The sequence below is a fragment of the Equus quagga genome, chromosome 1, assembly GCF_021613505.1.
Source record: "Equus quagga isolate Etosha38 chromosome 1, UCLA_HA_Equagga_1.0, whole genome shotgun sequence".
Classification (NCBI taxonomy): Eukaryota; Metazoa; Chordata; class Mammalia; order Perissodactyla; family Equidae; genus Equus; species Equus quagga.
This window is the reverse complement of record NC_060267.1, coordinates 17,010,509-17,025,199: the sequence shown is the minus strand read 5'-3', so window position 1 is coordinate 17,025,199 and position 14,691 is coordinate 17,010,509. Positions and strand designations below refer to the sequence as shown.

The following is a 14,691-nucleotide window of genomic DNA, read 5'->3' as shown; positions in this document are numbered from 1 at the left end:
TCTCCAGTAGCTGACACTGTGCCTTGCATGAAGTATCTACTACTACTTGTCAACCGCATGAGTGAATTATTATGCTAATTGCTCAAGAGTAAGATGGATAGGAAAGTACTTTCAGAATAGGAAAGTACTGTGATGGGGCTTTTTATCTAGGAAACATATGATAAAACTAACAATTTTAATACCTTGAATGGGTTTTGCACATTTCCTCCTAACAGCTCAGAATTTGAAGTTTGATGCTAATACTTAATTTCATGTTAATTTTTTGGAACTTTTTATTGAATGGTTAATATGCACATCCACATTAATTCTTTTTATGCTTGAGATAATCATTTAAATTCATGCCTTTGGTTGCAAATAGAATCTGTGCTGACTCCAGAGACATCTCTTATACTTGGGGTCAAATTGCAACCAAAGTATTACTTCCATACAGAGCACATTTGAAGTGCTTTCAAATGTGTGCTGTTCATGTGCTTTCGTGCAACAGGGACTGTGTTGAGGCCTGTCTGCCATGTTTCCGCAGGCTGTTTGGGGGCTTGGTGCTGGACATCAAGCGGAAGGCCCCCTGGTACTGGAGCGACTACCGGGATGCACTCAGCTTACAGTGTTTGGCCTCCTTTCTGTTCCTGTACTGTGCCTGCATGTCACCTGTCATCACCTTTGGGGGATTGCTCGGAGAAGCCACTGAGGGACGCATAGTAAGAACTTTTACCCACTTCTAATGGTCCCAAACGAAACTTCAGATATTGTGGTGGCAGCCAGGTCCACTGGGGGAGAATTCCCTGGGCCAGGACTGAAGACGTTGGATTCTTTCTACTGAATTACTGTGTCTTCCGACTTCATACCAAGCAGCGACATGGTTCTCTCTTTAGAACAGACTCTCTTTTGCTTGAATATCAGCTTCAATAGCAGATTGCCAGTCGAATTGCCCATTGCTCTAAGGATGGAAAATGATATATTGATGTCATTTGAAAGTAAGACTTAAGGTGACTCTGTATGACACCTTGTAGTATAAATGGTATCATTGTGCTTTCTAAATATATGTAAATGCTCATTGAGTCACTGCAGAACAGGCCTTAGTTAAGGAATCATATGTGGATGGATTCGGGCACCTGAATTATCAAAGTGGTAGCATTTACAGGAGTGTTAGACGGTGTGTACACAGCACTCTTGGCAAATGACGTGTCGGGCACACATGAGAGCTAAGTGGGGGATGTGCGTGTGCCACGTCACTCATGACAGATGGGCTGCGGACTCAGTGATGATTTTTGTTTCCCTCTCAGAGTGCAATTGAATCCTTGTTTGGAGCCTCCATGACTGGGATCGCCTATTCCTTGTTTGCGGGACAGGCTCTCACCATCCTGGGAAGTACTGGGCCAGTGCTTGTGTTTGAAAAGATTTTGTTCAAATTCTGCAAGTAAGACATTGGTTTTCTGAAAACTCTAAGTGGATGTGCTCTTGTGCTGTTAGGATCGAATGCCAGGGTCCTAGGCAGGTATAAGCAGGCAAATAGCATTCTGGACTGTAAAAACCTGAAGGAAGAACCACATTTGGTCTCTTGTCCTGCCGCCAGGTAGTACCGTGCCTAAAATAGCAGATCTCCTGGGCTTTATTAACATCCTCAGCCATTATTGAAGTCTTGACTTTTTATCTTTAAAAAAACTTTCCCTACCTGATTCACACTCCTCCATTTCCATTTCAAGTCAATTTTTAATTTGGCCTAATATCCCCTTTCATATTCTGGTTGCCAGCAGTGGCAGGACTCAGCAATGCCCTCGTTTCCCTACTTTTCCTATAAAATCTTGTTTTCTTTTTGTACTATCATGTGGAACAAGGGCCATCTCCTTTTTTCTTATCTGCAAAAATAAGATCTTAATCACATTGGGCAGTAACGGCAGAACTGCGTGTGGGACAAGTCCTTCCTTCTCCACTTTCCATGTCCTTGCTATGGCAAATACCACTTGTGAAGCAAATCTTTGTCCCAGCTGTCCCAGGGCAGCATTTAGGAGTGAAGTGCCGTTGGAATTTGGGATAAACTGGGTTGCAGTACTGGGATGGATAATATGAGATGAATCAACCACATTTGTGACCCTTTGTCTCGTAATGCCACCCATCCATGCTTTTTGGCAAACTTTGGTCTTCTTTCAGAGACTATGCTCTTTCATACCTCTCCCTGCGAGCTTGTATTGGGCTGTGGACCGCCTTCCTGTGCATTGTCCTTGTGGCAACTGATGCCAGTTCCCTTGTCTGCTACATTACCCGCTTCACTGAAGAAGCATTTGCCTCCCTGATTTGCATTATTTTCATCTATGAAGCAATAGAAAAGTTGATTCACCTGGCGGAGACCTACCCCATCCACATGCACAGCCAGCTGGACCACCTTAGCCTGTATTAGTAAGTATACTTTCTGCTTAGCTTTTAAAAAATTTTTGCGAAGGGCCTGAGCTTAATGGCTGATGTAGTGTGCCAGGCAGTGCCTGTAGCTTCTGTTAAGGAGGGGTCTTGGCCCTCTGGGAGTCAGAGCTCGGATATGGATGTGGAGATTTGGGGGGCTGCCAGAGGAGAACAGTCAAAAGTGATGATGGAGAGGAAGGACTAAGAGTGAAACCCAGAGGGGACTTGAGAAATGCTTCTAGAGCATGTCTTTTGGTTTCAGACATTGAGGCAAAAATAGGTTGCAAATATAGCAGGGAGAGTTGAAGTTAGTTGTTGGGAAGTGATTCTTTTTGCAAGGACTGTGATGCTGGACTGTGTTATCAAGATTCTCTGCAAGTGTATACAGGCTACTCTTAGCACTCATTAGACAGAGAGATGTTAATGGTTCTTGACAGATCCACATGTCTCTTACTGTGTATCCTAAAGATCTAGAAATCTGTTTACTTACCTAGATTTCAATTCAAGAAATTTTGTTTTCTTCACATGCTTAGTATAGCCTGGATCAGCTGGAGAAGAAATACAGTGTTTGGCTGTGTTTTCCACCATCTAGGAGAGTCTGGTCCTAGAAAACATTTCTTCTCTGGAATAGTGTTCTCCAAATTATGACTAAAGCCCCTTGTCCTTTAGCTCTGTATGTCAGGTTCCCTCCCTCTGGCTGCACAGTTCGGACATGGAGGTTCTGGTGGTGAGGGGAGCCCTTTCCACCTGGAACGCCTGCGCCATGTGGGCACCCTGCACGGAGGCGTCTGCCGACCAGCTGCATACACACTTTTACAGAGTCTAGTTGTCTGTTCGTTAACCTTTTAAAATCCAGAATTCACAAAAAATGTATTAGAATTTAAAAATTATTTTATTACAAAATAACCATTAGGGAGTATAATCTTTGAAGCCTACTGGATTACCCATTGGCATCAGAGTAAGATTTATTCTTTGACCTTTTGCATCATTCATTTATTCATTTAACAAATATTTGTTTAGCATCTACTGTGTGCCGGGCACTGTTTTAGGCCCTGAAACATAGCGGTGAACATGACACACAGAGGATCTACCTTCATGAGGCTTATATCCTAGTGGGAGAAGGTAGATAAGAGTGACCAGCCCTGGCCGGAGTAGGTTTTGGATCTGGATCCTGTAATTCTTTGTTAATACAGCTCGAGATGACGTTTTTCTTAGTTGCATTCCCCTGGTGGTTCGTATGGAGCTGATGTGCAGCTAGAACGCCCCAACTTTTTGAATGATTTTATGTTAATATGTGTGGAATTGATTTTTTAAGAGACTTAGGTTTTTTAGAGCAGCTTTAGGTTCACAGCAAAATTGAGCAGAAAGTGCAGAGAGTTCCCATATACTCCTCAACCCCACACATGCACAGCTTCCCCCTCTATGAGTATTCCCCACCAGAGTGCCCATTTGTTGCAATCAATGAACCTATATTGACACATCGTTATCACCCAAAGTCTGTAGTTTACATTAGGGGTTCACTCTTTTTTTTTTTTAGAATATAGTTTATTTTTTATTTTATTTTATTTATTTATTTTTTTGAGGAAGATTAGCCCTGAGCTAACATCTGCCGCCAATCCTCCTCTTTTTGCTGAGGAAGACTGGCCCTGAGCTAACATCCATGTGCATCTTCCTCTACTTTATATGTGGGATGCCTACCACAGTATGGCTTTTGCCAAGCGGTGCCATGTCCACACCTAGGATCTGAACTGGCGAACCCCGGGCCGCTGAGGCAGAACGTGCGAACTTAACCTCTGCGCCACCAGGCCAGCCCCTAGGGTTCACTCCTGGTATTGTAAATTCTATGGGTTTTGATGAGTGTATAGTGACATCGCCGTTTTAGTATCATACAGAACAGTTAGAGTGCCATAAAAATTCTCTGTGCTCTGCCTATTGATTCGCCCCCGCCAACCCCAACCTCTGGAGAACAGAAATCTTTTTACTGTCTCCATAGTTTTGCCTTTTCCACCATGTCGTATAGCTGTGATCGTGTAGTATGTAGCCTTTTCAGATTGGCTTCATTCACTTAGTAATGTGCACTTAAAGGTCTACTATGTCTTTTCATGGCTCGATAGCTCATTTCTTTTTAGCACTGACTAACAGTCCATTGTCTTGATGTACTACACTACATCCATTCACCTGCTGAAGGACATCTTTGTTGCTTCCACATTTGGAATTGATTTTTTTTATACCTAAATATAGGACTTTATAGCTTTCCCTATTAATTTTCATTTTGTTGATTCCTCCTATCGTTATAAACTGTTGAGATCTTTTTGAATTTTAATTCTGTCGTGCTATATCCTTAGAAGGAAGCTTATTAAATTCACAGGTGAAACAAAGTTGGTGGGAATGACTGTATCAGTTGAGTATACTGGGAACCAGTTCAGGCATGAAGCATGTTGGGACTGGGAGGCAATATGGTGGCCAGTGGGACAGGTCTGGTCAGATGGACAGGTTTAGATGGAAGAAGAGGCCTGGGGAAGCCCGAGAGTGGTGGAGGCGTGGGATGTTTCTAGGGCTAATGCAGTGTCAGGAAGAGCTTGCATCTTGATTCCAGGAGACTCCAATTTTTAGAGCAAGAATGTGACCGGGTATAGGGAACAAGACATCCAGGCTTGGAGGAAGCTGCTGAGAGCTGACTGGGATATCAGGTCCTCCTTGCTATGTAGATTGAATTTCATAGAAAGAGCCTAAGAGATAGAAACTAAGCAAGAAAACCACCAGGGCTCATTCGGGGCACAATTTAATCCAAGACCCACACACTGGTTTGCGTCCATCTTTAGTGATGACTGACTAAAAAATTGGGATGTGGTTGGGCCTACACATGGGCCTCAACCGACAGCACCAACTTCAGGGCTCTGAAGTGGGCAGAGGAGAAATAGGCAGCTCTGACAGACTCTTTAGCTCAGTCACAGCTAAAAATATGTCAACTACTTGACTACTTTCCTCAGCAGTCTTTTTCTCTTTCCCCTCAGCTGCAGGTGTTCCCTCCCAGAGAATCCAAACAATCACACTCTGCAGTACTGGAAGGACCACAACATCGTGACAGCAGAAGTCCACTGGGCTAACCTGACTGTTAGTGTAAGTCCGGGAGCTGCCAGGTGGGGTAGCAATGTGACCACAGGTTTAAGAGGGCCTTTCTAGGTAGAAGGGGGGTAGCCCTTTAGCAAGCCCTAGCATTTTCAGAAATAAAGCTTTTTTTTTTAACTATTCTCACTGACTTTTTTCCGCTTCAGAAGTTTTCTTGTACATCAAGGGAAGAGAAGATTATCTCTCTCTTCTCTCCCACATGTACCCTATCCAGTGACCCTGCACCAGGAATATGTGGGGATGAAACCAGGCAGAGCAGTGGGGCAGACCCAGGCTTTGTGGGGCTTGAAGAACCTTCAAATTTGGAAGGCCTCTGTAATCAATAATACAAATTGCTAGAGCCGTCCCAGAAGCTCATACTTCCTTGGGACAGTTCTGGTTTCATTTTCAAAAGCATCTTAGGACCCTAACAGTCAGCCTACTTGGAAGGGGCTTGTGCATGTGAGAGCCCCACAACTATGTGGAGGTCAAGTGGATGCTGCTGGCAGCCTGCACTCCCCAGCAACCGTGGGATGACAGTGAGTGCCAGGTCAGAGGCAACAGTCATTTATTCCCTCATGTGTGCCTTGCATCACCCAGAATACTTGTTCCTCCAGGAATGCCAGGAGATGCATGGAGAGTTCACGGGATCTGCGTGTGGCCATCACGGACCCTATACTCCTGATGTGCTCTTTTGGTCCTGCATTCTCTTCTTCACCACCTTCATCCTCTCGAGCACCTTAAAGACATTTAAGACAAGCCGCTATTTTCCAACCAGAGTAGGTCGCATGCTCATGCATTTCTTTTGTGGTAGAATTCTACTGTAACAGAGCTGGCTCTCAGCCTCCGTGTTGCTTGCTGAGTAGAGAGGCAGGTGGAGAGTTCCAAATGTCCTGATGAACCACACAGTAGCTTTCTCTTCTTCTAGTGTCCGGAGCCTCTTTCATAGATGTGTGGCATGAGGGGTTAATACTTAAAAACTTTTTGATTTAAAAGTGCCAGGTGAGTTTAAGGTGGTGGTAGTGTTCTCTAAAAGCTTTGAAATGTCATTTCCAGAATGCTGGTACATGGAGCATCCGATAGCTAGAGCTGGTTCCTGAGTATAGTAATTTGGGATGATAGTTTCAGATATGTAGGAAACCCCAGAGTCTCCTCCCAGGGATGGCTTTGTGAAGCTTGTGACACCACTGGTGACATTGACTGCAGCAGCCAGAATGCTCCTGACTTGGTTTGCATGACTGTTTGAAGCCTCGGCAGCCTTCCCTGATGCGATGGCACTGTTTGTATTGTGACCGGTTTTGGCAGGGCAGAATTAGAGGCCAAGTGTAGAGTGGATAAAGCAGTCATTGCTTTGAAAAGGTGCTAGAATCAAGAGAATGGGGGCTTTTCTGTAAGTGGGTTTCTTCAGGCACATTTGCAGAGCAGGATGTGTGACTAGGTGGGGGGGCTAGGGTGATTAGATATTTACATATGTATGTGACTAGAACATGTTCTTAGACTTCAGTGAGCCTATGCAGTAGTTAAGGGCGGTGCATATTAAGTAAGTTTGGGGTCATTGTTTCTTGTCTGGACAAATAGTTAACGCAAGGCAATTGTGTACTAACTACTTGCTGAGGCCTCGGTTAAGTGCTATGGGGGATGCAAAAGAAGTTTAAAACATGGTCTCTGCCATCAGATAGGAAGGGGAAACCCATGAAACCACCAGGTCCATACGAGACGTAGTAGAGAGTTGGATGCCAACCTGGGATGTAAGTGCTATAGGAGTTCAGAGGAGAGAGGGGCCACTGGGCCCCAGGATGGTCAAGATGGGCTTTGGTGGGGCAGCTGCATGTTGAGAGAATTTTTGTCACATTCAGAGGAGAACTAACAAAGCCAGGGAGGGGGAGCTGGAAGCCTCAGGTTCAAAGGAAAGCAAAGCCAGGTTAAAGCATCAGTGATGTTACCTGTGGCTAAGACATGTTTTGCTCTATGTCTTAGAATTCAGATTATGGCAGGCACTGGGTGTTTCAGAAGCATTGTATTTTATTAAAGCTACACGAAACTATACGGTGGGATAGTCCTCTTGGGGACAGAATAGAATAAGTGCTATGGAGAAAAATAAAGCAGTAAAGGAGTCTAGGAAGTGCTGGGGTGGAGAGTGGTGACCAATTTTAAGTAGGATCATCAGAACAGATCTCATGGAGGAGGTGATATCTGAGTGAACGTAAGGGAGATGAGGGAACTACCCAAGAGGTGACCTGGAGGAAAAGCATTTGTGGAGAAGGATAAGCAAGTACAAAGACCCTGAGGTGAGAGTGAGTCTGGCATGTTTAAGAAGCAACAAGGAGGTCTTTGTGGCTGGAGCAGAGCAAGCGAGTGGGAGAGCATTAGGAGCTGGGGGCGGAGACATAACGATGCCAGTGCATGGACCTCAGAGGCCAAGAAGGCCTTTGGGTTTTTAACTCAGTGAAATGAGGATCCATTTTCAGGGCTTTGGTAGGGGAGTGATGTGATCTGACTTATGTTTTAAATGATCACTTCAGTGGCTTAATGAAGGGCAGGAGCGAGGTTAAGAGTGTGCTACAAGAGCTGCTGGTGACTTTGGTCTGGGTAGGGACAGTGGAGGGGTGAGAAGTGCTCAGATTCTGGATAAGTTCTGAAGGTCAAGCCAGCAGGACTCGCATGCAGATGGATCAGGTGTTGGGTTGAGGGAGAAGAGGGGTTGATGCTGCTGCCGAGGTTCCTGGCCCGCACGAATGGACCTTGGCTGGTCCCAGAACGTCTCCTTCCAAGTTCTCGGAACTGTTGCCTAAACCTGGCCATAAATGCTCCAAACAGAACTCTTCAGAGGTTGGGGTGGGTTACATTAGAGTTTGTCACATGATTCATTCTCCCCCATCATATCCACACTTTTTGGGTATTAGCTTGGGCATATCAACATATTTCTTTGTTTAAATATGCTTGTATTAATTCAACTATAAAATTAAAGCATTCTTCTGAGGATTTTTAAACCTTTTACAATACTAAGTTCTTTTCTACCACATTTAACCTACTAAAACCCTTTTCCAACCCTTTCGCATGCCAGGTGCGTTCCATGGTGAGTGACTTTGCTGTTTTCCTTACTATCTTCACAATGGTGATTATTGACTTTTTGATTGGAGTCCCGTCACCAAAGCTTCAAGTTCCCAGTGTGTTCAAGGTAAGCAAGTCTCAGGGTACTTGGTGCCCTCTTGTAGTTTCATAGAATCTGGTCCTGAGTTGCTGTCAAAGGCCTTCCCATACCCGAATCATGAGTTTTGTAGTCTTCTAAATCTGAACCTTGCTCTTCATGCCTCACCACTCAGGAGAGCAGACTCTGCAGGCTTGGCTGAGTTCAGGTCAGAAAAGTCAGAGAACAGAAACCTAAGATTGTTTAATGAATGAAAAGTATTATTTATTATCCTTAATGCCACTTATTGTTTTTAATATGTTAAGATTTAAAACAAAAAATGTGTACATTTATATAAATATATACCAGAAACTGTGGAAACGTGGGTCTCTGAAAGAAGTCTGGTTTACAGCAGTTTCATTGAGCATCACGTGTTTAAGGGCCCTGGGAAGGATGAAAAAGCTAAATGTTGGATCTGGCCCCTCGGCTCAAGGATCTTGCCGTGTGAGGAGGTGGGCTGACTGAGGGGCCTCACCCAGGGTCTAGGGCCCCTGCCAAAGTAATTGTGACATCGCTTCAACCTTATTTCATTGTTTGTTTGTATAACTCTCTATAATCTATAATATTTTTCAAAAAAACTTATACAAAAAGTAAAAGAAATGATTAATACGGGGGGACTCCAAATCTATTTCAGTTTGGGGCCACTAGCTGAGTAAAGCGAGAAGATGGAAGAGCTGAGCTCAGTTGCATAGATCCCCACAGGGTGGAGAGAAGAGAAAGCCTGGGTGTACTCAGTGGCTGGAGGAGAAGTATGAAAGGAGAGGCTGGCCAGGCCGGGAGGAGGGAGACAGGAATGAAGGCAGTCCATACTGGTACACACAGACGGCCTTTGTCTTTCTTTCCCTCCCTCTCTCCCTCCAGTAGGCCTGGTTAAAAATATCTTTTTCCATATTGCCTGAAACTTTTTTATTTTATTTTGTTGAATTTGCTGAAATGCCACCAGTCACAAATTTATGGATTAAAAATCTCCCTCTTTAAAAATGTAATGCCTCTGAGACTACGTCATTGTCACCTTTGTGTGAATGAGCGCAATCAGCTTTCTCTGCAATATCTCGCTGCGGTCAACCCTGCAGGAGGAGTGGATTTTGTGTAAAAATAAGTAATTTGGGAGCATTAAGCAGTCCTTGGAAAGGTTCCCTGATGGGTAGGCTTAAGATAGTCAGAAGGCACTGAATTTCTGGGACATCTGGGAAGAAGGCCTCTGGGAGGTGGGAGAGATGAGAAAGGGAATTGGGAGAATGTCAAAGAAAATGTTGCTCATTGGCAGACCTCGCTTTCAGGAAGCAGAGAGGAAATTTTCTTCCTTCTTTCTTTCTCTGTTATACCACATGGCCCCCAGCGACCAAGACCCAATCTGAAGGCTAGTACTCTTGCTAACGAGTTAATGTCAGTCAGAGTTTAATAGGTTTTTGTGTTGGCCTGAGAGTTTAACTATCACTTAGAACATTTCTACTAAGGAGACATAGATTCTGTAAACTTTCAGAACCTAACCCATTCATAATTTGGGACATGGTGACGTTATTGAAGAGTCTTTGAATCCTAGAGTTGGGAACAATATGGAACCAAGTACTTTGGATATAACGGTCTTTGCTTCTTTCATTGAGTTTGGGCCGGTTTTGATCCCTGACTTATCCTCCAGTACTGCTTGCTAAGCAAGGTGAGCTGCTCTTCCCCCGAGTGCCCTGGGGCTTTGGGAGGGTCTAGGGCACTTAGGCATGTCATGAACACGCAAATAGGGTCTCTAAACAGCGGTTTACAGGGACATTGGAGGGGACCCTAGATCAAAGGTCCCCAGGGTCGGCAGTGTTGGGCTCCTCTCTCAAGCCTCCGGTGCCTGGGCCCCTGCTTCACTGCTGAAGGGAGAAGGCCTCTGGACCAATGCAGTCTAAGCCTGTGAGATAGCATGCAGCTGGCTCTCCTTTTCCTTTCCTTGTGCTGTGGACACACATTATACGGCTTCTGAGGAAAGCGCTGAGGAGGCTAGTCACAGTTGTTTATATTTGTCTCTGGAAGTCATTAAATTCTTTTTTGTCAACAGATTTCGTTACCAGTTATCTTTACTTGGCCTAATGTTGAGATAAAGCTGCTTTCTCTGTCCACAGGGTTTGGAGAGTAGGGGAAGGAGGTGAAGGAGCAATGAATATTCCACAGGAAGTTGACAGTTGAGGAGTGACTCTTTCAAAGGGGATTTGGAGCAAGGTCATAGATTTCCTAAGGAGTTGCTGTATTTCATGCCTTTTTTTTTTTTTTTAAGGATTCTCATTCAAGAATAAAAAGAAATGTGAATATTGTGATTCAGTTTGATCTGTTTTGCCCTAATTACTATAGTTAACTTAAAATACAAAAATAAAACTCTATTTTTTCTCTTTAGCCAACAAGGGATGATCGAGGGTGGATTATTAGTCCCATCGGCCCCAACCCCTGGTGGACTGTGATAGCTGCAGTTATCCCAGCTCTTCTCTGCACTATCTTAATATTCATGGACCAGCAGATCACAGCTGTCATCATTAACAGGAAGGAACACAAGCTTAAGGTACCAAGAAGTTCTAACCTAGAAGGACTAATGGCAGTTTGTTACGTATTTTGATTTTAAGGTAAGCCCATTTAGACCAGGAACTGTAGAACCTGGATAAAAGCAGACTGGAAGGAGCTCATAAGGAGTTTTTAGGGGGTTCCAGTCCCTAGAGTAGGGCATGATGGTATACTGTAAAAGAAGCTAGGACTCTGTTAATCTCCTCTCAAACCTGCGGGAAGGTGGGTGGGCAGAGTTCCTGGTGGTCCCTGTATAGCCACGTGCTCTGAATCAGGCTTATCTTCCTGAGATTCAGGTCGGGGTTTGGGCCACTGTTTTCTAGAGGCAGTATTCTCCCACTGGTGTCCGTTACTGGGGTTTCCAGAGTGAACCTTGAGCCCAAGGATCCTAGGGAGGTAGGGTTGGTTGCAGTACATTTATTAGAGACTTTGTGCTTTTGTTTCTATTCTTTCCTTACTTAGAGTAGGCAACATCAGATTTGGCAAGGATCTGGGGGTGCGTTGTAGGGACCCAATAAGGTCATTTATCTCCAACTATTTTGATGTCTACCATCTAGAATGGTCAATATGTGACTTGGTTTCTGGTTACTCTGCTGAGAAAGGATGAATCTTTGAATGTGTGGATACTCAGGGTGAGATCTTAGGGCTCTTGGCTAAAGAATGGATATTGGCATGTTAGGACAGGCTAAGATTTCCCTTTTTCTTCTCTGTTCCCTCTAAACCAGCAGGGACTGGGAAACCTGTCTGAGACCACTGACCTTACCCATACACCCCTTCCTGCTTTGGGCCCGAGACTCTCAGCTCACTGTTCTATGTCCTACTACAGCCAGCCCACTGATGGTGACAGAGACTCTGTTTCCCCACAGAAAGGCTGTGGCTACCACCTGGACCTGCTGATGGTGGCCATCATGCTGGGTGTCTGCTCCATCATGGGCCTACCCTGGTTTGTGGCTGCAACTGTCTTGTCCATCACACACGTGAACAGCCTAAAACTGGAATCTGAGTGCTCTGCTCCTGGGGAACAGCCCAAGTTCTTAGGCATCCGAGAGCAAAGAGTGACAGGCCTTATGATCTTTGTGCTGATGGGCTGCTCAGTCTTCATGACGGCTATATTGAAGGTAATCATTCATTCACTCCTTGGGTAATATTGAATATTGAGTGCCTGATTTGCACCCAGAATCCTGTTAGGTGCTGAGAAGACAGTGGTATGCTGAACAGATACACATACAAATACCTGCCCTGAAAGGTCTTATTTTAGCAGGGTAAGACAGGTAAGAAGTGGTTAAGAAAGTTAGTTAAGAAAACACACATGATAATTACAGAATATGATAAGTGGTAAAAGGAAATATGTTGTACTCTGTGGAGCTATAGAGAATTAAGGGGGTGCTGGTTTGGGTAGTGTGGTCAGAGAAGGCCTCTCTAAGGAGATGGTATTTAAGACGAGGTGGAGCCAGCCATGCCATGGATGGTGGGAGAAGGCCTGGGGGAAAGGGAGAAAAGCAGTCGAGTCAGGCCCTCAGGTGGGAAAGGGTGGTATGTGTTCTAGGAAATATCAGGGCCATGTGGCTCAAGGGTGTTGAGTGAAGGCAAGAGCACAGTGAGGTGAGAGTGAAGAGTGAGCAGGGGCAGATCACGCAGGGCCTTGTTGACACTGGTAAGGGTAGCCTTTGAAGGGTTTCACAGGAGAGGAACATGATCCATTTAGTATTTTGAAAAGATCACTCTGGCTGATGCCTAGAGAATGAGTTTTTAGGGTTAGGGGAAAATAGAAGCAGAGAGACCAGTGAAACTGTTAAAGATGAGAGATGATGGTGGCTTGGATGAGGAAGTCAGTAGTAGGGGCGGATAACAGGCACGGCTTCTGTACATCTTGGAGGCAGATCCAAAGGTCCTGATGGTTGACTGGATGTAGAAAGGGGTGAAGAAAGTGGAAAAATCAAAATGGCAGCCAGGTTCTGACTTGACCATCAGAGTGGAGAGTGAGGGCGTTTAAGATGGAGAAGACTGCGTGAAGGAGGATGTGATTTTGTGAGGGGTGGGCTGTGGTCAGACTTTGGGTGAGATGTCCTGGAGGCATCTGAGTGACGAGGCTAGGGCAAGGTTCTGGACTAAAAGTAAAATGTGGGCGTCAATAGCACATGGGTAGTGTTGAAAGCAAGAGGGTAGAGAGGCTTGCTCAGGGAGAAGGGTAGAGGTAAAAGAAAAGTAGGACCAGAGGGAAGAGCAGAGTCTAAGGAGCTCCAATGTTTAGAAGTTGGGTAGATGAGGAGATAGCACAGAGAGTCAGAAGGAGCTGCCAGAATGGTAGGAGGGAAACCAGGAGGGCGTGTGGTCAGGGAAGCCAAACGAGGGGAGTGTTTCAAGAAGGTTAGAAGCTGTCTAGGAAGGTGAAGACTAAAGCATGGCCATTGGATTTGGCAACATGGAGGCCTAACGTGACTTTAGAAGAGCAGACTCAGTGGAACAATGGGGCCGCAGAGGAGTAACGGGACTGAAGAGTAAATAGGAGGGGAGGAAGTAAGGAGAGTGCGGGCAGACAACTCTTGCAAGAGGTTTTCCTGTGAAGTGAAACAGAAGAATGGGCAGTGGTTAGTGTGAGATGTGGGGTTAAAAGAGGATTTTTGGAAAGATGGAAGATACTTAAACATCAGAAAAATTTTTTGTGTGGGTGTTAGGCTTACATCTGGGAAAAATGGGGTGAAAGCTCCATGGCCATATCACCAAGCCCCAACCATCCCAGAGCACTTACCTATCTCTCTTGCCTCCTTTCCCCGTCTTTGTGGTGAATCTTCACGCACCCCAGCCTGCACTGCAGATGCTGTTTAAGGGTGAGAATCGAGAGGGATGGGAAAGGATTCTGAACCATTGTCCTGTCCCCTTACTTTCCACTCAATCTTGCCGCCTCTCCTCATGTCCCTTCCCCATTCTACTTCTATTCTCTTGTACCCCCACTCCCACTTCTGGTTAGGTGCCGTCCGGAGGAGCCCAGAGGTTGCTGCTCCTCCAGAAATGTAACCATGAAGCCGTGGTGGTGGGCGTCGCCTGGCCTTCCCGTGACTGTCTCAGGGGGGTTCTTTTAGGAAAGCATTCAATAGTTGTACACACAAGGTTAGCACCAGATTGAGGTGTCTACTCACTGTAGAGCTGGAACAACGTAAAAGCCAATGCAGATTTTCTAGTTCTGAGAGGAGTTCTGTCTGGCAAGTTTCTTTAGCCCCACGATAAAGCAAGTTGAGTTGAGTTTTCAGCTGTGAGACTCTCTGCCTTGATTCTGTAGGCCTCGTTTCCCTACCTCAAAAAGTCCCTCCGAAGATGACCTAGGGTGACAGATGGCACATGGTACGTGTGTGTGTGTTCAAGTGAAATAGAATAGTGTTGCTATTTCTTCTCAAATCATTCCCTCTCTGATAAGGTACCCCCCACTCCTGCCCTCGATTTTCTGGTTAGTAAAAAAGGAACCTTTTTTAGTCCAT

At 45.1% G+C, this 14,691-nt stretch overlaps 1 protein-coding gene across 6 annotated transcripts in view; it reads left to right on the top strand.

The window, feature by feature from the left end:
• SLC4A8 (solute carrier family 4 member 8) overlaps positions 1-14,691 on the top strand; it is an 85,708-nt gene that overhangs the window by 54,029 nt on the left and 16,988 nt on the right. For 5 of the 6 annotated variants that reach the window (XM_046658979.1, XM_046659006.1, XM_046658963.1 and 2 more), the window contains 8 exons: positions 521-695; positions 1,281-1,414; positions 2,146-2,391; positions 5,406-5,511; positions 6,117-6,278; positions 8,564-8,677; positions 11,058-11,219; positions 12,085-12,336. In XM_046658979.1, the coding sequence (XP_046514935.1) occupies positions 521-695; positions 1,281-1,414; positions 2,146-2,391; positions 5,406-5,511; positions 6,117-6,278; positions 8,564-8,677; positions 11,058-11,219; positions 12,085-12,336 (1,351 nt within the window). The remainder of the gene's footprint in view (positions 1-520; positions 696-1,280; positions 1,415-2,145; positions 2,392-5,405; positions 5,512-6,116; positions 6,279-8,563; positions 8,678-11,057; positions 11,220-12,084; positions 12,337-14,691) is intronic. The other variant, XM_046658997.1, reaches the window with a different exon arrangement.